We start from the raw sequence: 24,983 nt of genomic DNA, 5'->3' as shown, positions 1-24,983 counted from the left end.
AGGAGATTTGTTGTGTTTCTAGTAAGTTAGGTATTTACATGTGTATTTACCTGTCTTAAAGTTTGAACAGTAGCAAAAGTTCTGAAACCTTGCACAACTTCCTGTCTGTATCCGTGGGCTGGTCCCTTTCATCATCTATAAATGTATTAGTTAATGTTTTACTTTTCCTTCAGTACCTTTTCATGCAAAAACATTTGCAAGTGATTCCTTACTTATATCCCTTTCCTTAAAAAAAAAAATCCACCTGTTTATGTCCACTGCTTTGCATGCTTTTCTCTCCCCACGGCTCCTCAAAGGGATAGTCCTACAGATATTCCTGCATCTGCTCCAGTGGAACAGAACTGGGTTACTTGGTGAGGCCTGACTCCACAGCATATGAGCTATATGGAGACTTCAGTTTTATTAAAATGGTAGTGAAAAAAAAAAAAAGATCAGGAATGGAGAATAAAACTCAAGATGAAGAGCTACTGGAATTGTTCCTATTTAGCTCAAAGAAGAAAAAGTTTGGCTGTCATAACTTTTTCTTCTTCTTTTTTAAAAAGAATTTATTTATTTATTTATTTATTTATTTATTTATTTATTTATGAGAAAAGATAGGAAGAGAAGAACCAGACATCACTCATGTGCTGCCAGGGATAGAACTCAGGACCTCATGTTTGAGAGTCCAATGCCTTATCCACTGCACCACCTCCCAGACCACTGTCATAACTTTTTATGGATGAAATGAAGGAAAGAAAATGAAGGCTTAGCAGGTGGAGGGAAGGACAGTACTGCAGTCAGTTACCAGGCAGTGGTGTCTGAGTGAGCCTTGCACTGGGCCTCGCCTGCCTGTAGTGAAATCTCTGCTCCTTTTGCAGAAGGCTGACTCCTTTGTTAGATACTCAATATGGAGTCCATATTTGTGAATCTGTCCACCACTAATATTTACTTGTATCCTCAAACCAGTATTTGCCCAACTTGAAAGTGCAAATTAGTGCAGACGAGTGGTTAAAGAAGCTGTGTCATTCATACACAATGTAATATTATACAGCTCTAAGAAATGACGATTTGTTCTTCTTTGCTAAACATGAATGGTACTAGAGGGAATCAGACTAACCTTTTCTTTTCTTTCCTTTTCTTTTTTTTCCTTTTATTTATAAAAAGGAAACACTGACAAAACCATAGCGTAAAAGGGGTATAATTCCACACAGTTACCACCACCAGAACTCCGTATCCCATCCCCTTCCCTCCCCTGATAGCTTTCCTATTGTTTTACACTCTGGGAGTATGGACCCAGGGTCATTATAGGGTGCGGAAGGTGTGGAAGGTCTGGTGCTGGGCTAGCATGGGGGTGCCTCTTCTTGGACATGTACTCTCTGGGTTGGAGTGAACGCAACTGGAGCCAGCCTGGGCTGCTACTCACTCAGCGAAGCGAGGGAGATGACTCATGAACAGAGCTCGTGGAGGTGAGGCAGTTCGATTCTTTATTGATCAGGGAGCCCAGGCTTTTAATGGTCGGACCTGAAAGTGGCAAATCGGAAACGGAAAATGGCTTGACATGGTTTGGAAAGGGGTGGAAAAAGGCAAAAGGGGGCTGGGAAAGGTAACTTCCTTAGCAACTGTTGCGAGGGTTTTAACTGGTAGGATAAATAATAATACCCTGTAGGCAGGAAGGGTCTTGAGGGAAAAAGGAAGATAGATCAAAGGAATGGAATGGGTGGGGATCTTTCAGGCAAAACAATGATTATGTAGATAATAAGGGAGCAGGCCATAGTATCAGGAATGCAGGGTGCTTTGTGAGGCAGGGAGTCTGATAAGGGTGCAAACCTTTGGGGTTACTCCTGTCCTTCCTTACTCAACCTCTCAGTAGAGAGAGAGAGACTGACAGGATAGATGCACTCCTCAGGTCAAGCCCTGCCAGGCTCTACCATATCCTTACAATTTCCCAACATCCTGGCTTCTATAATTGCTTCCCCACTGAACACGGGCGTTGACTGGTCAATCCATACTCCCAGCCTGCCTCTGTCTTTCCCTAGTGGGGTGGGGCTCTGGGGAAGCAGGGCTAACCCTCTATTTTCTCCTGGAACAGTAGTTCAGTTTTCACTAACTTAGCTTTCACTGTGACTATATAGGGCCACAGGTAATGATGGTCAACAATAAATGAAAAATTTCAGTGATGGGGGCAGGGTTGTGGCACACTGGGTTAAGCACACATAGTACAAAGCGCAAGGAACCGCACAAGGATCCGGTTCAAGCCCCTGGCTCCCCACCTGCAGAGGGGTCACTTCGCAAGTGGTGAAGCAGGTGTGCAGGTGTCTATTTTTCTCTCACCTTTCTATCTCCCCATTTCTCACAATTTCTGTCTGTCCTGTCCAGTAAAATGGAAAAACTGGCTGCTAGCAGGGGTGGATTTGTAGTGCCAGTAGTGAGCCCCACCAACAACTCTGGAGGCAAAAAAAAAAAAAAAAAAAAAATTAAGTGACCACCTTCTTGAGCTGAACTTCTCATTCTTCCTGAAAAGTACAAGAAGCAAGAAATAGCAGAGAAATTTTTTGACAAATGTATAAACACATGTATCCACCACTATCATAACATGAAGAGTAGTTTCAGTGGCCTAAACAGCCTCTCTGATTTGATCTCTTCATTCCCCCCTCCCCCAAACTCCTGGCAACGAGGATTTTTAGTTTTTCTTTTAACAGTAGGGATGAACTCCAAAGTGCTTTTTGGGCTCCCTTGCCCTGTACCTTTCAAGGAGGTTATGAGGCCCCCAAGAGGCATTGTTGAGTTGGCCATTGGATGTGGACATCTGAATTTGGGCCGTTCAGAGGTAGAGGAGTATTTGAGAGTGATTGGAATGTAGATGGAATTCCAAGTGATGAAACTGATTTTACTGGGAGAAGAGTGGAGATAGAGAAGAGAAGGCAAACACCCAGCCCCTAGGACCTTCTAACACTCAGAGGTGGAGAAGGTGTGGCAATGATGAAAAGATGCCAAGAAGAAATACGGATGCCAGCTGATGCAGAAAACTCCCAAAAGGCCTTCCAGACATTTTATTGCAGCAGCCTACTCACTCCCTTCCTTCCTTCCTTCCTTCCTTCCTTCCTTCCTTCCTTCCTTCCTTCCTTCCTTCTTTCCTTCCTTTTTTCCTTCCTTTCCTCGCCTCCCTCCCTCCTTTTTTTTTCTCCCTGCACTATAAAAGGGAGGGGGACAACATAAGAATGATTTCAGGGAACAGCAAAATAGAGCCCTTTGTGGGCCCCTATAGGACCTTGCCCTTAACTTGGGTCAACAACAGTAGAGAATGTTCCATCCTCTGAAGGGAGGATGGACAACATACTCTGTGCTACACCTGAGGAAGATGAGTCCATATTGGGGCAGCTTGGAATGTTCCTACTCATGACCACAGAATGTGAGCTCAGATCTACAGGGATGCAGAGGTCACATAGGATTCGAAGCTAAGCTGAATATAGGTGCCAGATCACATCAAATCAATAGGGTTTACAGTCAAAAATATTTATACCCCTTTCCCATATTAGGGAGCTACTCTCTTCCCTGATCCAACTTTCTGTTTCTTTTCCAGCCATGACATTATCTCCCCAGACAATAACTTGGATCCACCTGCATATCAGAATTCAGGCTCAGGGAAAAAAAAAACAAAAAACAAAACAAACTAGTATAGCCACAGGCCCTTTGGAATATAACTAAAATATGCCTACTAGCTATCTACAAAATGGGAGACCCCCCCCCCCCCCCCAACTCTTCATCTGCACTATTCTAGCCTCTAAGGTCCATGATTGTTCAACAATTTGTTTGGCTTTGTATGTTAACTCTCTTTTCAGCCACCAGGTTCCAGATGCTAGCATGATGCTGACCAGACTTTCCTGGACAGACAACCTCACCAATATGTCCTGGAGTTCCACTTCCCCAGAGCCCCACCCTACTAAGGAAAGAGAGAGACAGGCTGGGAGTATGGATCAACCTGCCAACGCCCATGTTCAGCAGGGAAGCAATTACAGAAGCCAGACCTTCCACCTTCTACATTCCACAATGACCTTGGGTCCATACTCTCAGAGGGATAAAGAATAGGAAAGCTATCAGGGGAGGGGGTGGGATACAGAGTTCTGGTGGTGGGAATTGTGTGGAGTTGTACCTGTCTTATCCTTTGGTTTGGTCAATGTTTCCTTTTTATTAAAAAAAAAAAAAAAAGACTTCAGGGCCAACAAGATAGTTCACCTAGGAAGATGTCTGTCTTGTCTTGAGTTTTCCCACTGGGGGTAGGGTAGGGTAACACTTCAGTGCTGTGGTGTCTGTTGCTTTCTCCTTTTGTCTCTTGTTTCTCTCTTTAGAGAAAAGGGGAGTGGGGTCTTGACAGTGACCAAAACACTCTCTCCTTTCAGAGAGCTGCACCTTGAGCCTTTATTTATTTATTTATTTTTAACCAGAGCTCTGTTCAGCTCTGGCTTATGGTGGTGTGGGGGATTGAACCTGGGATTTTGCAGCGTCAGGCATGAGAGTCTGTTTGCATAACCATTATGCTGTCTACCCTCTGCCCCACCCTGAGCTCTTATCTGTGAGATGCTCAGGACATTTTATCCAGGAAGCAGCGATGGTGGGGTCAGCCCACTCAAGGTGTGACCGCCAGATGAGGGATGCACCCTCCCAACCACTTCAACTTGACAAGGTTTATCAGAGGAATTGGAATCACTTCTAGAAGGAACAAGGAAGGGTAGGCTGCTACAATCTAATATGTCTGGCAGGTCTTTAGGGAGTTTTAGGCAGCAGCTGGCATCCGTGTCTCTTCTTGGCAGCTTTTCTTTTCTGAACACCAGAAGCACAGGTTGTGTCTCAAGGCATGTTGAGCAAAGCAGATTCAGACACAGAACTAGGTGCATTTTCTTTTTAAGGTTTTTTTCTTTTTTTAATTTTTATTTATTTTGGCTCCAGGATTATTGCTGGGGCTTGGTGCCTGTACTACGAACCCACTGCTCCTGGAGGCCATTTTTCCCACTTTGTTGCCCTTGTTACTTGTTATCACTGTTGTTGTTATTGTTGTCATTGTTATTGTTGTTGGATAGAACAGAGAGAAATCGAGAGAGGAAGGGAAGAGGGGGGGTGAGAAAGATAGATACCTGCAGACTTTCTTTCTTTAGTTTTTTTTTTTCTCTCTCTTTAATCTAGGGGAGTGAGGTCTTGACAGTGACCAAAACACTCCTTTCAGAGAGCTGCACCTTGAGCCTTTTTTTTTTTTTTTTTTTTTTTTTTTACCAGAGCACTGTTCAGCTCTGGCTTATGGTGGTGCAGGGGATCGAACCTGGGACTCTGGAGCCTCAGGCATGAGAGTCTCTTTTCATAACCACTATGCTATCTACCCCCCTGCCCCACGATACCGGCAGACTTTCTTAACTGCTTGTGAAGCAACCCCCTTGCAAGGGAGGAGTTGGGGGCTTGGATCCTTATGTGGGTCCTTGTGCCAGGTGCGCTTAACCTGCCACACCCTGAGCATTTTCAGTGGGGAGCCTTTTCACCCTCAAATGACCTTGCTTTTCTACAAAAAGAACAACAACAACAACAAGGCAAAGTTTTGGGGTCATTTTTGCTGATTGGATTTACAAAAGTATATTTAAAAAAATTTTTACTATCTTTATTTATTGGATAGAGACAACCAGAATTGAGAGGGCAGGGGGAGGTAGAGGGCAAGAGAGACACCTGCAGCACTGCTTCACCACTTGCAAAGCTTTCCCCCTACAAGTGGGGATAGGGGGCTTGAACTTGGGTCCTTGCACATGTGTAGCATGTGTATTCAACCAGGTGTGCCACCACCTACCCCCCCCAGTTTTATACAAAATTTTTATCTTCAGCAAAGCACCTGTTTTTGTAACTTGACCTTGTAAGGGGTAGGCAGTCCTCTGCTATTGTTTTTGACTTTGAAGTAAAATATGAGCATTCTAATTTCGCCCTTGTTTATACCAATTTTCACCATAGACAGTAGCCAAAATCAACATCTGAGAAATTACGAAGGGTTTACAACACAGTTTACTTACCTTCTGAAATGTGGTAGATTCTGCCAGGTGCTATTCAGAGCCTTTTATAATCTCCCCACCACCACCTTTTTTTTTTTTTTTTTTTTTTTTTTACCAGAGCACTGCTCAGTTCTGGCTTATGGTGGTGCAGGGGATTGAACCTGGGACTTTGGAGCCTCAGGCATGAGAGTCTGTTTGCATAACCATTATGCTATCTATCCCTGCCCCACTTTTTATAATTTTAATTATGCCATTTCCAGAAAATTTATCAGTAAGATTTCATGAAAATTTTCTTCTTCTCCTCCTCCTCCTCCTCTTCCTCCTTCTCCTTCTTCTTCTTCTTCTTCCCTCCCTCCCTCCCTCCCTCCCAGCTCCTTGGAATTTTGCCAGCATGTTGTAAATAATTGGACTTAGCTTTTCATCTAGTTTCTTCTGGCTCAGATTATGAATTTAAGTTGACAAGTCTTTTCTACTGACATCACTGTGTGAGATTGCATTAAGTCTGTGAGGAGAAGGCATACTTTTTATTCCTTCTGTAATTGAACTTTAAATGATTAGTTACAGTTCTTACAGAGATGCTAAGGCCTTTCATCGTGAATGACAAATACTTTATATACGTACGTGTGCTACAATGTGATACTGATTGCAGCAATTAATTCCCACAGTTTAAGTAAAGACTTGCATGTAATGAAACTTTTCTAGTGTATTCCTCTTTTTTATACTAGAGAAACTTTTCAAGGGAAGAGAACAGATGGATACATGTATGAAACTTTCTTGTGAACAACATATTGTTTTTCTTAGAATTTAAAAAAATGAGGTAGCAGGAAATAACTTTAAGGCCTAGCACATGTGCAGTACTCCTGAGCCTCCTCTGAAATGTTGTTTGTTTACTTATGACAGAGAGAAAGAGAGAGAGACATAGACATAGACAGAGACACCACAGCACTGCTCCACTGTCAATGGAGCTCCCTCTGGACTTGCCATCTGGCTAAAGCACCATGTGGTGCTAGGGTTCTAAACCAGGGGACTGCACGGGGAAATGGCCCACCTTACTTGCTAAACTGTCTCCTGAGCCTTTTCTTTTCCTAGAAATTAAATGAAAATTTGAAGCTTATTGAGATCTTTCTTTTTCTTTCTTTCTTTCTTTCTTTCTTTCTTTCTTTCTTTCTTTCTTTCTTTCTTTCTTTCTTTCTTTCTTCTTCCCCCCTGTGTTTGAAGGTAGAACTTGCCAGTTTCCTACAAGTGGAGCTAAGTCCCTGATAACTCAATTTTCTTTGAAATAATCAATACATTTGGCATGAAATTAAACATTTTTGAAGCCTTTTCCTCTCCTCTCCTCTCCTCTCTCTCTTTCTTTCCTTTTTTTTTTTTTTTAAACCCTAGATGGAAGTTGCCATCTTCTCTGATATCTCATGTGCTGGGTATTGTGCTAAGTCCTTTTTTACATCTTGCTGTTATTTAGTCTTTGCTACAGGATCTGTATTCTGGCCTTTTGAGCAGATGAGAAACAGAGTATAAGTCAACTGCACCCAAGTAGTAAGTACTCTGATATTTAGCTACAAGCCAGAGTCCAAACTGAAATCTGACCCAGAATCCTCTCTAGGAGACACATTTCAACCCCTGCTGCAACATAAGGATCATAACTATGGATCTGAGTGGAGGGGATCCCTATAGATTAGGCTGACACATACACCCCTCCCCAGTTGCTCTTGGTTGCAATCTTCTGAGGTTTCAATAAAGTGTATGTGATCTGTATGTGTCAGTGCTGCTTCTTAAATATTGGCAGCTAACTCAGATTTTTAAAACTCATTATTTTAAAATGTTTATTTGTGATAGAAAGAGAAGGAGAAGGGGGAGTGGGAATGGGGGGACAGAGAGAGAGAGAGAAGGGAACCTTAGCAGCACTCTGGCACATGTAATGCCAGGGATTGACCTGGAGGCTTCACACTTACTAAGTCCAGTGCACTGAGTCCAGCTGTTGCTCCAGGCCACTTAATTCAGATTTTCAAAAATGTACATAGTGTTGGGCTAGGAACATAACATAGTGGTTATACAAAAAAATTAAATAAAATAAAAAAGACTTTTGTGCCTAAGGCATCAAAGGTCCGTAGTTCAACCCCCAGCACCACCATAAGCCAGAGCTGAGCAGCCAGCACTCTGGTTAAAAACAAACAGAATAAAATACATATGTGGAAGATGGCTTCAGCCCTCCTTCTGTGTGAAGAACTCTGATGCACATGCTGTTGGCTTGAGCCTTTGGTTTGTATTAGTCTGATGAAATGAATCCATAGCCTTGTGCTGTACATGCCTCGCCCCCCACCCCCCTTCCTGAGATCCTCTGTGCAGGTGCTGGAGGAAGGAGAAAAGAGCAAGGGCAAATGCATTTTCATGTATCAGGTTAGACTCAGAGGACATTAAATGGGAAGACTTTCTAATAGCATTCCTTCTAGTTTTATGTAGTATGAAGCATTAAGAAAACTTAACTGGGGGCCAAGCGGTGATGCATCTGGTTAAGTGCTCATGTTAAAGTGCACAAGGACGAAGGTTCAAGCCCCTAGTCCCAGCCTGCAAGGGGAAAGCTTCACGAGTGGTGAAGCAATGCTGCACTTGTCTTTCTGTCTGTCTCTCTCTATCTATCTTCCCCCCTCCCCTCTCAATTTCTCTCTGTCTCTAGCTAGTAAATAAATAATTAAATATTAAAGAAAACTTAACAGAATAGTTTTCAGTCACTTGTACTTACCTTTCATTACCACCCCCTCTTAAAAATGGACACTGAATAACAGTCCCCTATAAGATTTTTGTTGTTGGAGCGACTAAAGGACCAGGTAAACATGAAGGTGGGGAGGGGGTTGACATAGAATTGAAAAGTGTTCCCTTAAAAAGAAAAAAAGAGTTGGGGGAGTCGGGTGATAGTGCAGCGGGTTAAGCGCAGCTGGCACAAAACGCAGCGACCGGCGTAAGGATCCCGACTCAAGCCCCCAGCTCCCCACTTGCAGGGGAGTCGCTTCACAAGCGGTGAAGCAGATCTGCAGGTGTCTATCTTTCTCTCCCCCTCTCTGTCTTCCCCTCCTCTCTCCATTTCTCTCTGTCCTATGCAACAACGACGACATCAATAACAACAGTAATAACTACAACAAAAAAGTAACAACAAGGGCAACAAAAGGGAAAATATACATATACAAAAGGATTGGCAAGAGAGTTTACCTGGATAGTGCTCCTTATATGTCATAATACCACCAGGTTTGAACCTGGCTCTCCCTTTTCTCTGTCTCTTTCTCTCTGAAGAAGTTAACTTGGAGTGATGAAGCCACAGCAATGGCAAAAAAGAAAAAAAAAAAAAAAGAATGGGAAAAATACACACACTTATATTTGGGGGGTTTTCTTAAGAAATGTAAGTTGACTTCCAGATCCTGGCCTGGCAAGAAGGTAAAATTGCTTTAGAAATCTGAGAAATGTTTAAAAATAGAAAATAGATAACAGAAATATGCCTCGAATAAGCACAGCCAAGGAAGCTGATGAAGGACAGTATTGTTGTGTGGAGTCTCTTGGGGCCTGAAGAGAAAAAGTGCCCTCAGTGTACTGGTTCTGACTGATGGGCGAAGGCTGCCCAACCTCTAATGCATTTAGCATCTGGTTTGTGAGCACTGACATCGCCACTCTTTCATAAAGTAGAGGGAGAAGTTCTCATTTTGAGGGTCTAAGCAACAGTGAAGCCCTCCCCGCCCCCCCGTCTTGTTTTAAAGGTCTCTTGAAAGGTCATGGTGAGAGTTTGACCACTGTCTGTGCCTCACCTGAACAGAGTCTGCTCTGAGGCTGGATTGAGAGTGAAAGCACCTGTTACTGGCCAGGTGATTGTTGGAGACGCAGCCTTGCCCTCACAACTCCTTTTACCTACAATTCCCTCTGTCTCTTTAACTTTACAAGGGAGCAGAATGCTTCCCATCTTCTTTTTCTATCCTTTATTACATACTAGTCTTAGAAAACCAAGCCAGAGTAGGAGATATAATTAATATAGAGGAACCAGAAGACTCCTAAAAGAACACACTTCAACAAAATTATATTTTTAAAGTTTTGACTTCTTTTAGAATTGTGAGACATAATGTGGTAAAGGTAAGTGCTGCCTGCTATTTGTAAAGCACACTGCTGCCGATTTATTTAGTGTGGCCTGAATTAATTATGAGAACGAAACCTCCAAGTTACTTTTTGTAGGCCAATTTTCATGACATAATTATGGAGATCTCAATTATGCTTCATCAGGTTATCAAAAAGGGACGAGGATAAAAATATGCTATGTCTTCTCTCTCACTCGCTCGCTCTCAAAGAAACCATGTGGAAGCAGGGATTCAGTTGTGGTTCTCAGTAGAGAGCACACCACAATGCTGTGTGAGGATCCAGGTTCAAGCCCCTGGTAACCATGTACAGAGGAGGAAGCTTCACAAATGGTGGGACAATGTTGTGTATGTCTCTCTTTTTCTCTGGCTTTGGTTTTTTTGTCACCCCCCTATGAAGAAAAAGAAAGGGAGAAAGAAAGAAAGAAAGGAAGAAAGAAAGAAAGAAAGAAAAAAAGAAAGAAAGAAAGAAGGGGGGAGAAAGAAAGGGAAAAGAAAAAATATACCCTCTGGGACATGGTGGATTTGTTCCACAGGCATCAAGCCCCAGTAATAATGTTGCTGGCAATAAATAAATAAATAAGCAAACCACTAGGCTTTATTTGCTTATCTTTCATTAATTCTTAAAAACTCCCAGGGCGAGGAGGTGGCACATGAGATTAAGTGCACACATTACAGTGCGCAAGGACCCGGGTTCAAGCCCCTGGTCCCCAACTGCAGGGGAGGAAGCTTCAGGAGTGGTGAAGCAGGGCTGCAGGTGTCTCTCTGTCTCTCTCCCTCTATAGCTCTTCCTCTCCTTTCAATTTCTCTCTGTCTCTATCCAATAATAAATAAATAAAAATATTAAAAAAAAAGAAAACCCTTGGGAACAGTTCTGCTATTTCATGAGAGAAATGTCTAAAGTGACTCTGAAAACAAGAAAGCATTATGAGAGAGAGTGCAGCTCTAGCAGGTAGTGATTCTGCAGATGACATTTATGATGGCTGCCTTAGCACAGCTGGCTGGCTGTTTGTGCATGTTGCTGTGACTAGAAGCACTGGCAGCTGTGGCAGTCACCAAGTCACTTGCCTTGTCCCTGCCCACAGGTGTTCGCTCTGTGTAGTCCCCTTTTAAACTGGAGACTGTTCCTTGTGAATGGGTCACAGAGGGCAGCCTTCCTTTGAGTAACGGACTGTACAAGTAGGTAGTTTCTCAAACTTCTGCCACCAGCTACTTGCTGGCTCTGCTTTCCTGGCAGGTGATGCCAGGGAGCAGGGTTGGGAACTGCTCTTTGGGGGAGCAGTGAGCAAATGCAGGCATTAGAAGTGTGTTGGCCAAAGTCCAGCTGAGCTTTTTGCAGTTAGTTTTCACCATAGCTATCAAAGTATCAGTTAATGCAGCTTTGTTTACAATAGCCAAGCTATGGAAACAACCCAAGCACCCAGTGACAGCACAGTGGATAATGGATAATGAAATATCACTCAACTACAAGGAAAAATAAAAAAGAAAGAAAAATGATGAAAGCTTTCCTTTGCGGCAACATAATAGATATTTTGCTTGGTGAAGTCAGTCAGAAAAAAGACAGACAAATGCCGGTTGATTTCACTTAAACATGTAGAGTATAAAGAAACATGGCAAAAGAATCAACAAAACTAAATGAAAATCAACCTTTGGGTTCTGACAGGGAATGGAGGTTCCCAGGCTGGGGGTGGGCGGGGCAAAAGGTAGAGGGCTGCAGTGGACTGTGATGGAGTGGGCTGTGGGTGCTTGGGTGGCAAGGCGCGGTGCGATAACAACTTAACATTTGAAGAGTGTGAGCCTGTGCTGAAACGCATACGGTGTTATAAACCGCTACCGCCACTAAAGAAAAAGCCAATGGGGGCCCTGGTGGTAGCGCAGCGTGTTAAGCGAACATGGCCCGAAGTGTGAGGACCCGCTGAAGGATCCCGGTTTGAGCCCTCGTCTGCCCACCTGCAGGGGAGTCGCTTCACACGCAGTGAAGCAGGTCTGCTGGTGTCTATCTTTCTCTCCCCACTGACTTCCCCTCCTCTCTCCATTACTCTCTGCTCTCTGTCATATCCAACAACAACAACAGCAATGACAACAACAACAATAATACAACAACAGCAACAATAAACAACAAAGGCAACAAAAGGGGAAAAAAATAGCCTCCAGGAGCAGTGGATTCGTAGTGCAGGCACTGAGCCTCAGCAATAACACGAGGAAAAAAAAAAAAAGAAAGACAGAAAAATGAAAAGAAAAAACCAATAAAAAGGTAGCAGAGGGAAAAGCTAGATCGAGAAACATGCTCCCTGCAAGCACTGAGTGGTCCCTCTCTGCGCTGCAGTCACTGTGTGTTCCAGGGCATCAAAGAGCCTTGGTGATCTGCTGTCTTGTTCTCTCTCTGAGTCCACATCCCTTGTTTTTGTCTTCTCTCCCATTCTAACTTCCCTGCCTCTTCCTTTGAAGAATGCTTGTGATTACATTGGGTCACTGGGATAGCTTAATCACATCTGCAGAGTCACTTTTGGGGATGGAACATACCGTAGTGGGTCCTGAAAACAAACATGGTGTCCTTTGCCATTGTCTGCAATGATTCTTTTTTTCCCTGAAATTGAGAGTCAGGTGGTGGCTAACCTGGTTGAGCACACATATCACCAGGTACATGGACGCTGGTTCAAGCCCTTGGTCCTCACCTGCAGGAGGAAGCATCCTGAGCAATGAAACTGTGCGGCAGGTCTTTCTCTCTCCTCCCCTCTTAATTTGTCTCTGTCTTATCAAAATAAAATATAAGAAAATTAAATTTATTTTTATGAGAGAGGAGAGAGACCAGAGAACGCCGCTCACCTCTTACTTGTGTTGTGCCAGGGATGGAACCCGAGTCTTGAAACAAGCGAGTCTTGTGCTCTGTTGCTATGTAGCCTCCTAACCTCTTTGTGCTTTGCCAGGTGTGTCTGTGCCTGGCCTGGCTTCTGGGCTCTTCATTGTGATGTGACTTCTTCCTCAAAATGAGTAGGACAGCAAGGCAGGTGTAGTGCCTCCATGGAGAGAGATGTCTCTCCACTTCTCAGCACAAGTTAGCTTGCCCCTGTTTGTTGTTTTGCCACCTGTAACTCACCCATGGACTGGATGGACCTGCAAAACCTGGATAGAGTTGAGCGAGCTTTCCCCCTGATTTCATTGTGAATAAACATCCATTATTCACAATGTTGAGGAACTTGATGAGAAAAATGCATATCTGTGGGCTTGAGTGGATTTGATAGCAGGGTTATGGTGCACTAGGCCACCTCGGCTTAACTGATGGAAAATGAGAAGCCAAGTTTGCTGTCCTTCAGCAGACTCGCTTGAAACCAGTCTTATTTGAAAGTCTTATTTGTCGGAGTTGGGACCAACAAAGTAACTCTCTTGGATATTGTGCTGCTTTGCAGTTGTGTGACCCAGATTGGCTTTTGGCCCTTACTACATTGGAGGAGGCTTTGGTCTCACACACACATACACATACACATTCTCCATGTCTCTCTCTCTCTCTCTCTCTCTCTCTCTTTCTCGTTGGTCATCATTTCTCCTTTGGCTAATTCTGCTTCTAAAGACCCCTTTTGTTTCTATCCATGTTGATCATCACTCCAGGTTCCCTTGCATTGCTTGATGCTTTGGTCTATTTACATAATCACTGTTTTGCCCGAGACCCGCCCTGCCTGCAGGGCATTGGTTTAATCCCCAGTGGTTAGATGGAAGCTTGCTATTTTTGTGCTTTTTTCTCCTCTCCACTCCCTATTCTACCCATTTCCTTTTTCCGGCCTGCCACTTCCTCTTTGGAAGGTATAAAGGCAGTTCTTTTCTGATCAATAAAGGCAGAATTGCATTGTGTTCCCACTCAGCCATGTGTTCCAGAGTCTCTCTCTCTGGCGATGCTAGCCCAGCACTCTCTCTCTCTCTCTCTCTCTCTCTCTCTCTCTCTCTCTCTCTCTGTGTCTCTAAGTGACAAATCATCCGAGAGCAATTACTATCATTGGAGGAGGCTTTGGACTCTCTCTCTCTCTCTCTCTCTCTCTCTCTCTCTCTCTCACACACACACACACACACACACACACACACACACACACACACACACCTCTGTCTCTAAGTGAACAAATCATACCAGAGCAATTACTGCATTGGAGGAGACTTTGGTCACACACACAGCCACACACACACACACACACACACACACACACACACACACACACACACACACACAGCTCTCTGTCTCTAAGTGAACAAATCATACCAGAGCAATGCAACACTGGAAATGACACACACACACACACACACACGCCCCAGCTCTCTCTCTCTAAGTGAACAAATCATCCCAGAGCAATGCAACACTGAAAATGACCAAAATAAATAAAAGTGAATTGCATAATTTGTACAGGAGGGGAAAGGCATTTTGTTGCACTTTAAATGGTAGTTAAGGTTAACGAGCATGTACTGTCTGCCAGACTGTGTTCTAAGCACTAAACGTGGTAAATCATGAAACTGTCCTGAGAGCCCCATGAGGTCATGCCATAATTACTTCCACTTTTACAAATGAGGGAACAGGGTTTGGTGGTGTTAAGCTGCCTGGGGTTAACTGGACAGTGAAAGAGGAGCAGGGATTTGAATCAGGCCACCGGCTCCTTAGCCTGCACTCAGCACCACCACCCAGCGTTCGTGCTCCTGAGGTGTGATTTCAGTGCACACAGTTAGCCTTGCTGCAGTATATGCAGAAGACATGAAGGTGTGTCCCCTGGTAGGGATGGTCACCTAATAGGACTTGCTCCTGAGATACGAGAACGTGTAGCGCTGATGTCAAAGGAAGGCACACCTGGTGGGAAAGAGAGAAAGCAAGAACTTGACTTTTGATTCAGAGACTCTGTAATCTCCCTTTTCATTCCCATTTGCTCCCTTATTCTTTCCCTTTTTCCTGGCATGTTTCCCTCCTAGCTCTATTGCCAGTGGTCTCTTGCGTGCGCCAGTACTGACGCTTCCCTCTCTCCCCTTCGTTCTGTTGTTCACTTTGCTTTAATAACAGGTGCAATCAAATCCACTTACAACCAGGATGAGGACTTAGATCCTGTCCTTTGGATTCTTAGCTCATCAGTGCTCAGACCCATGCAGAAAGAAAGGTTTTTTTTCTTTACTGGGGATTAATGGTTTACAGCCAAGAGTAAAATACAGTAGTTTGTACATAAGTAACATTGCTCAGTTTTCTACATAACAAGTCAACTCTCTCTAGGTCCTTCTCTGCCATCATGTTTCAGGATCTGAAGCCTCCCCATCCCTCCATCTCAGAGTCTTTTTTTTTTTTTTTTTATTTCTTTATTGGGGGATTCATGTTTTACATTTGGCAGTGAATACAATAGTTTGTACATAACATTTCTCAGTTTTCCACATAACAGTACAACCCCCACTAGGTCCTCTGTCATCCTTTTTGGACCTGTACTCCCCCACCCACCCACCCAGCCCAGAGTCTTTTACTTTGGTGCAATACACCAAACCCAGTCCAAGTTCTGCTTTGTGTTTTCTTATTTTTCAACTTTTTAAAAATTACTAGTTATTTAATAACAATCAACAAGATTGTGGGATAAGAGGGGTACAATTCTATATAACTCCCACTACCAGAGTTCCATATCCTTTCCCCTCCATTGGCAGTTTCCCTATTCTTTATCCCTCTGGGAGTATGGAGCAAAGATCTCTATGGAAGAAAGAAAGTATCTTCTAGGGGCCTGGCAGTGGCGCATCTGGTAGAGCACACGCATTATAGTGTGCAAGGTACTGGATTCAAGCCCCTCGTCCCCACATGCAGGGGGAATGCTTCACTAGTGCTGAAACAGTGCTACAGCTGTTTCTGTCTCTCCCCCACCCCCATTTCCACCTTCCCTCTCAAATTTCTGTCTCTATCCAAAATTAATAAATAAATTATATAAAAAAAAAACCCAGCAGTCTTAAAAAGAAAAGCAAGTAGCTTCTAAACCCTGATGAAAGTGGAGGGAGAGAGGTGCGTGGAGAGGGATAGACGTAGCCAACTGCTCTGCAGATTGGAGCAGGTTTACAAAATGTCAGGGGACACGTGATTCTGTTTTCCTCATGGAGACAAGTGCCATTTTTCTTAAGATATTATGGCTTAGGAAACTGACCTGGAGAGTGTTTCAGAAACCTTATGTCCTGGTTCCTTTTTCTTCTTGATGGAAGCCATTGCAAGCATGCCTTTCTTTTAGGATGACAGCTTCTTTGGGGGGTGGGAGTGGAAGGCAGGTTTATTTAAAAAAGACTGCACTGCACACATTCAGGGCTCACTTTCAAAGATATACTTCCTTGCAGATTGAATTCAGACTTGAAATAATACTGTGGGCAGGCACTACTTACAAAGGACCTGGCAAATTATGCCCAAGGAGAAACATGTATTTTCCCAATCTGACTTTGTTCCAGAACAGCCCACCACACTAGGCAAGGGGGCTTGACATGAAATAACTTTCTGTTTTCCTTGACCTCATTCCAGTGTTCTAGAAATCCCTTTTCTTTATTATTTCCAAACAGCAGCCAAGAGTCCACAATTTCTTGGTTGGTTTGTGATTTATAATTTATACTCTTAACTGCATTCCCCAGAGGGTCAAGGCACTTTACAATAAATGACAAGCATACAATGAGGCCTTTTAAATGGGAGATGGCGGGGGGGCGGTGAGGAGGAGGAGGAGGAGGAAGAGATTCTACATGGCCAGTCCCTTCTCCGGAGAGTGGTGCCACTGTCCTCCAAAAAACCAAAGGAAAAGGGCCACTATATACTTTTCATCAAATAAAAGGTACAGGACATGGGGGTAGCTGAGGGTAATGTGAAGGACTTACGCAAAAAGTCTTGGGTTTGATCCTTGACACTGCATATGCCAGTGCTGGAAGGTGCTATGGTCTCTGTCTCTGACACCAATAACAAAATAAGGGCTAGGGAGACAGCATAGTGGCTATGCAAGTATTTTATACCTGAGGCTCTAAGGTTCACTTCTGGCAGTAACATAAACCAGAACTGAGTAGTACTGAGGTTAAAGGACAAACACAAACAGGCCAGGTTGGTGGCACCCTCAGTTAAGTACATGTAGTACTATGCACAAGGATCCACTCAAAGATGCGGGCTCGAGCCCCCACTTCCCACCTATAGCGAGGATGCTTCACAAGCTGTGAAGCTGGTCTGTAGGTATCTTATCTTTCTCCCTCTCTGTCTCCCGTCCCTTCTCAATTTATCTCTGTCCTATCAAATGAAATTTAAAGAATTTAAAAAAAGGTTGTTATATGGAAAACTGGGAAATGTTATGCATATGCAAACTATTGTATTTACTGTTGAATGTAAGTCATTAATTCCTCAATAAAGAAATTTTTTAAAAAAGGCAAAAAAATGACCATTTGGAGCACTGGATTCTTGGTGATGGAGGCAATACAAAAAAAATATAAAAAAATGAGTAAAAAAAAAACCCAACTAAATCTTTTTTTTTTTTTGCGGTTAAAACACACACACACACACACACACACACACACACACACACACACACACACACACATAGTATTTAAAAAGGAAAGAGTGCCTCGAAACAAGTCATAACCTTTTCCTAGGTTTTTACATTTTGTAAAGAACCATTGTCAGTCAATAAACTGGCAAGATTAAACTAGCAAAAGGGTCAGCAATCAGTTGTGCACCAGGGAGGAGTGATGATAAATTCATCCACATTTAACAATTCCTCCTCCCCCCCCTTTTTTTTTTTTGCATAACTGTATAACTGATACCATTCAGATAGACACACAGAGAGGGAGAGACAGCATGGGAGCTTCCTCTGGTGCAGTGGCAATCCCACATGGTACCAGGATTAGAACCTGGGCCTTGTGCATAGCAAGACATATAGCCTAACCTGTGAACCCCAGGAGTCCTCATTTTTAGCTAGATCCTAGAGATCCACTGCTGAACCCCACTAGCCTGGCCTTAGTCTTTATGGAAATATCTAAACTTGGGAGGAATTTTCTCCTTAAATGGAGATGAATGATGCTTGAATAAAAAAGACATCGTTAGGAACTGCACAGCCTTCCATAATGACCCCAGTGCTTGTGCAAGGTATTACCTCTTGTCTGCCTGCATTGATAAGAACTTGACCATATGTTTCTGTCACTCATTAGAATGTCACCTGACTTCCTGGAAGAAATGAACATGTGGGTAAAAGCAGGTGACTATCATGGAGACAGAGGAATTGAGTGTGATAGGGGCCTGGTGGTGGTGCACCTGGTTGACTGCATGTTACAATGTGCAAGGATGCAGGTTCAAGACCCCGGACCCCATCTACAGGAGGAAATTTTCATGAGTGGTGAAGCAGGGCTGCAGGTCTCTCTCTCTCTCTCTCTCTCTCTCTCTCTCTCTCTCTCTCTCTTTCTCTCTCTCTCCCCACATCTCTCTCCCCTCAAATTATGGCTGTTTTTATCCAATAATAAAAATAATTTAAAAAATCTTCTCAATAGAATTGAGTGTGTAAAGTTTAGCATGAGAGCAAGCTTTTACCCTCTTACTGATTTTCCTAAAGCAGAGTCAGATGATAGGTTCTCACTCTGAGCAATAATTTAGCCTAAGGGTATGAACTTTCTAATCGCTTTCAAAATCTGTGTCTTGGATGGAGCTTGAAGAAATCATGCTAAGTAAGATAAGCCAGAAAGAGGATGAATATGGGATGATCTCACTCATGGACAGAAGTTGAGAGATAAAAACAGAAAGGAGAAACACAGAGTAGAACTTGAACTGGGTTTGGTGTATTACACCAAAGTAAAGGACTTTGGGGGTAAGGTGGGGGGCTTTCAGGTCTAGGTACATAATGGTGGAGGAGGACCTAGGCAGGGGGTGAGAGTGTTTTGCAGAAAACTGAGAAGTTTTACACATGTGTCAATAACTGTATTACTGTAAACCATTAGGGTCTCTCCCCCCCCACACTAAAAAAGTCTGTGTAGAATCCCAATTGCCCTTCCTTTAAGCAGGTACAGTACCGGTGAGAGGATGGACTTGAAAACAGAGAGCCTCAGTGACATGGGGACATCGTGAGACCTCTCTTTACCCTTCCCTTCCCTGACGCATTGTTCCTAGGAATTTGGGATTTGAGGTCCCTTGATCTCAAGGATCCTGGGGAGGAGAAGGAATTAAGCATAAGTAAGTAGGGTCTGTGTTGTGTGGCATGAGGGTAAAAAAAAAGCTCTTTTCCACCTCAGTCTCTTCTGGAACATATCCAGTTGATCTCCAAGCTTTCAATAGGATGATAAGAATCTTTGAACAAAAACCACCCTTGCAGATTATAAAGATCAAACAGTAGCTATCAGAATGGGAGTGAGAGCTAACATTTTTGATGAGCTTGGTTCTTCTCACATTCCCAGCCACTTTTAATTTCAACCCTTATCTGCTTATTATCAAGCCAGAGATAAACTTTCAGGAAACAAAGCTAGCCAGAGCCTGTGAAGACATAAAGTCCACTGAGGAGGAAACCTCATGAGACCTTGCCTGAATCACTGTGTAAGGGTTTCTGATTGAGAAGCCAGCATTTCATATCTTTTGTGAAATAAACACATTTTCTATCAGGGACATGCAGTGAAATTCATGGATAAATTCATGGATATAATGTGGCTTGTTCATCCTGAGTGGATGGATTGAGACTGTGTGCCCAGAGTTTATCTTCTGAAGTTGATTAGTGATGTCTGCTGGGTCTGGCTGTGTCAGCTGTTTTGGAACCAGTGTATTAAAGGGAATCGATGGTGATCTCTCCTGTCGACACTACCTCTTGTGTACAGCTGCATAGAAATCCTTTTTTGTAGAGTATAGTATGTACTGTGGCTGTTGTGTAAGAGGAAGTTGTTCCAGCAGTACATAGTTTGCTGCCACTTATCTGGAATATTTCTTTGTTTAGTGGAGATGTTTTATAATCCAACAGCAACTTAGACGTGAAACCTGCTTGGTATGCGAGTCCTCTTAAGTAGATTTGAACAGGGCACCGTCTGGTGGGATACTGTGACCACTCAGATCCACAGCTCTGTCCAGTGAAAAGTCATCCAGGGATGAATTCAGCAGATGGTTACTAATGGATATCCTTGAGTGGATGGCTTGCTGACAAGGGCACAGGACAGTGATGCTATCCAGAGCCTCTGTGCTTGCCTGGCATGGGGCTGAGCACCAAGCATTTCAGCCCTGGAATTCTCCCTAAATCCATTGGGACAGGGGCTTGCTAGCAGGTTTTTCAAAAAGTATAGCTGAAGAGATTCAGCTGAAGAGATTTAACTCAAGCTGGGCTGGGCTGGGCTGGGCTGGGCTGGCCTGGGCTGGGCTGGGCTGGGCTGGGCTGGCTATACTGGGTCTTTTTCTTTTCACCCTCTTTAACAGCATTTTGAAGGACTGTGCTGGAAGTTTGTTTCTATATTGGACTCTATCCTCTTCCTCTCCCTTCTCCATAACACACCCAGTATAGTTCTGGCATATTGAATATATTGACCAGGGTGTCGAGTGGTAGTGCAGTGGGTTAGGTGCATGTGGCGCAGAGTGCAAGGACCGGCATAAGGATCGCGGTTCGAGCTCCCAGCTCCCCACCTGCAGGGGGGTGGCTTCACAGGTAGGGAAGCAGGTCTTTCTCTCCCCCTCTCTGTCTTCCCCTCCTCTCTCCATTTGTCTCTGTCCTATCTAACAACGAATGACATCAACAACAATAATAACCACAACAAGGCTACAACAACAAGGGTAATAAAAGGGAAAAACAAAATAAAATATATTCACCAGTTAGTAGCCATAAATACACACTGACTTGATTTACCAACCTGACCAATTTGTGGGTATTACATTCTTGGTCATACACTGACTGGTAGGACAAAATCCCTTGATGCAGGATTTGTCTTTATCATTTTCTACTTAAAATCCCAATTTGATTTACTTATTCACTGGTCAGATTTTTAATTTCTCTGCTCTAGGTCTTAGGGCCAGGTTCTGGGTGGTGTATTGAACATTACAATTAAAGTCCTGGCTTCTAGAATGTCTTGAGATAGACAAAAGTAAATTAGAATGTAACTCATTACAGTCATAACAGGTATAACAGTGGGAAATTATAGGAGTTGGTGCAAAAGCACCAGGGGAATTTTTTTTTTTTTTGGAAGACATGAAATTAAATTCAAGATTTAAACAATGAGGAGGGTGAAGAGGTGGAGAGAATAGGACTGAAACATGACTCCCAAAGGGCTTCAGGCAACACCTTTAAGCCAGTATTTAGAGACTGGGTGGTGGTACACCTGGTTGAGTGCACACATTACAGTGCACAAGGGCTCAGGTTCAAGCCCCCTGTCCCCACCTGTGGTGGGGGGGGTGGGGGAGGGGCAGAGAAGCTTCACTGGTGGTGAAGCAGTTCTTCAAGTGTCTCTCTTCTGGCCTGTCTCCCCTTCCCTCTCAATTTCTCACTGCCTCTATCCAAAATAAATAAATACATATTTTTTAAGTCCAGTATTTGACCATGTGGTGTGGAGCAGGGACCACACTGCTCCTCGTGGTCTTCCTTGAACCTAATGTAACTGGCATCTCATCTGTCATCCTGCTGGTCTTGTCACAGCATACACACACTGTGAAGGTCTTGCTGTACATGACTGAGCTGCAGAGAGGAGCCCACAACTAATTTTCTTAGAAAGAAATCTATTTAGGTGCAGGTGTGACTTGGAAAGGAAGAGAAGATGAAACCATGGGGGAAAAAATGGACAAATATAAATAGATGGTGATAGAAATAATAGTTAACTCAGATCTGCAACCTTGGGAGAACTTCTGTAGCTTCCAGTAGAGGGAATTAGAATATAGAACTCTGGTGATGGGAACAGTGCAAAATTATACCCCTGTTACCTTATAATTTTATAAATCAATATTAAAATCACTAATAAAATTAAAATAATAATAAAAAAAAGAAATCTATTTTGTTTTCAGTTCCAGCTATCAGTCTTAGTGGAAGTTGAGGGCTGACTGACTGGTAGTCACAGCAACATGGTTTGGGGTGAGGGGAGAGGGACCTTAGCAAAGGCCACAGTTGTAAGGGTTCCAGCTCATGCTTCAGGCTTAGAGGACTCTAGTTCTGTGTTCACTCTGAGACTCTTGCAAGTCTTGAGTTTAGCCTTGGTATTCTTATCTGTAAAATGGACACAGTGGCCATCTCACAGAGTAGCTTTGAGGATGAAATGAAGTAGGCACAGGCAGGATATGGGAGACGCTGGGCTGGGGAGAAGGAATGGTGACCACAGTGATCATCAGTGGGTTGGTTTCCTGACATTCTGGTGCTAGACATGGGGTGTGGGTATTTTGTTGGTTAAGTGACTTAAAAAAGATGTGTTATTTGCATTCAGCACCCATCTCTTTAGATTAGTCGAGTTTCTGTATAGTCATCAAAAGTGGTCAATTGTACTCATATCAAGGACACTGTTAGCTGGATTTTAAAAAGGGTGTCATTAAGGGATGTGTGCATGTAGACCTTTCATTTGTAGGTTTTTTGTCCTGACTACAGAAGAAAGTCAAGCTAGAAAAGTTCATGCACTTAGTGTATTAGAAGCAAATTACCTCACTGTTGACCAGGGTTTGTTCCCCAGATACAGCATCACATTTAAGACCTTCACTTGATAAAGCATCCACGAAACCCTTAAAGGGTAGGGTAAGCAGTCTAGGAAATGGGAGAGGGGAGAGAGGAAGCTAAGGTTGTAAGGAAGCACTTCAAACTTGGGGTTGTAGTTAAGCTTGAAATTTCAGCTCCTGGGTAGCCCCCCTGGTTCTCAGTGGACTGACCATGGCCTGCACGGTGAGGAGCCCAGTTGGGGTGAACTTGAGCTTCTGGTAGGGAAGCAGTGTGCCCAGGAAGCCTTTTCTCGTCCATCAGAGGTTTCCCAAAATCAGGAATTTAACAATGAGATTTAAATTGTGATTAAAAAAAAGAAGAAGAAAGAAAGAAAGAAATCTGTATAAACTGGTTATAAATCATGATCATTTTGGAAATGTGAATAAAGGAAATAATGATAGTACTATTCCAGAAAAAAAAAATGAATTCCTAGAGCTGAAATCTTTTTTCATTGTAAAGTTGTCTTTCAAATAAGCCACTAATTCGTTGAAATTCTATCCAGGCAACCAGCATACTTTTGCTTCCTATTTGATTTGGATCTCTACCATTCTTGGTTATTGGAATAAAACTTCCTTCTTTAGTAGTACTTTCTTGGCCTTTTTGTTTTTTTGGCTCACAAATCTGCCAAAATAACCAATAGCTAATTTAACATAAGAACTTGAAATTATGTCTTAATCATGCTCATGTCGAAATAAAAGATGAGTGGCTTGGTTTAAGTCACCTAAAGGTAAGCAGCATAAACAGTTATTTAATTTGCACTTTATTTTTGGTCTTGTACACTGGCAAACCGTTTGCGCTGATAAATGAATTTTCCTTTTTATTGGGTTACTGTTCCTTTTCATCTGTGTTACTGTTGTTTTTGGTTCTGTGCTTGCATTCCTTGAGACTCACAGTTAGTTTATGACAACCTGAAGAGATACTGCCACTGAGATAGTTAGTTCTTAGATTCACATTGATAGTGACCTTATGAATGGTTTTTATTCCCCCACCTCCCACCCCATTTTTCTCAGAACATTTTCTTTAAAGCCACATACACTTCAAAGGAACTGATAAATATTTTGCCATTGAATGAAAATCAACTAAAAGAGAAGTGTGAGGTTCTGACTGTGTGCTACCTAGAATTCCTGTGGCTCTGAGTCCTTCCAGATGTCCATTTCACATCTCTTAGCCAAAATTCAACTGCTTGCTTCTTGCTTTGCCTCCCACATTGTTATTTTCATGTATATTTGAACGACCCACATCTTTGTGCACATGGCACAAAGTGCAAGGACTGGCGTAAGGATCCCAGTTCGAGCCCTCGGCTCCCCACCTGCAGGGGAGTCGCTTCCCAGGTCTGCAGGTGTCTGTCTTTCTCTCCCCTTTTCTGTCTTCCCCTCCTCTCTCCATTTCTCTCGGTCCTATCCAACAACAACAGCAATGACAACAATTATAATAATGTCAACAGTAAGGGTAACAATGAGGGCAACAGAATGGGAAAAATGGCTTTAGGAGCAGTGGATTTATAGTGCAGGCACTGAGCCCTAGCAATAGCCCTGGAGGCAAAGAAAAAAAAAAGAAAGAAAGAAAGAAAAAGAAAAATGATGAAATTGGCTTTATTTATTTATAGAAGGAGCTCCGGGTGTAGATCTACTCTCGTATATGTGGTATCAGGGTTTAAACCCAGGTATCTCACACTTGTAAGTCCCTCTTCTCTTGATTCATTGAGCCATGAAATCTGTGCGTATATACACAGATCTATTTGAAAACACGGAGATGCCCCGGATTATGGATGCTATAAGCTGAACATGTGAAGTGATGGGTGTTAATCTAAGGTCCGATAGCTTTTTGTGTGTGTGTGTGTGTGTTTTTCTCCTCCCTTTTCTCATTTTGAGTCAGTGCTGTGTTTGGTTGATAGTTTCAGTCTCTGTGTATGACATCACTACCTGTGAATGAATGAATCCATAATTTGCTCAAGTGAAGGGGAGAAAATGTACACGCCTCTATTATTTACCTATTCATTTGTTTATTCCAGATTCTTTACGGAGTTGGAAGCGAGGCATCAGAATAACATCTTCATTGATGACATAAGTGACATCGTGGAGAAACACACAGCGTCCACCTTTGACCCCTATGTGAAATATTGCACGAACGAAGTCTACCAGCAACGGACACTGCAGAAATTGCTGTGAGCAGTATTCAGCATTACAGTTTTGTTGCCTCAGCTTGTTTTTCATCAGGCCACCTTGTGCTCAGCTGATCTCTTAGAAGTC

At 43.1% G+C, this 24,983-nt stretch overlaps 1 protein-coding gene across 2 annotated transcripts in view; it reads left to right on the top strand.

Annotated features, from left to right (window-relative positions):
• Nucleotides 1-24,983, top strand: part of ARHGEF26 (Rho guanine nucleotide exchange factor 26) — a 141,113-nt gene that overhangs the window by 61,894 nt on the left and 54,236 nt on the right. For both annotated transcript variants that reach the window (XM_007521091.3, XM_060197621.1), the window contains exon 6: nt 24,746-24,898. In XM_007521091.3, the coding sequence (XP_007521153.2) occupies nt 24,746-24,898 (153 nt within the window). The remainder of the gene's footprint in view (nt 1-24,745; nt 24,899-24,983) is intronic.

Source organism: Erinaceus europaeus, chromosome 9 (assembly GCF_950295315.1).
Source record: "Erinaceus europaeus chromosome 9, mEriEur2.1, whole genome shotgun sequence".
NCBI lineage: Eukaryota > Metazoa > Chordata > Mammalia > Eulipotyphla > Erinaceidae > Erinaceus > Erinaceus europaeus.
Note: the sequence above shows the minus strand (reverse complement) of the source record. Positions and strands in the feature narration are given on the sequence as shown.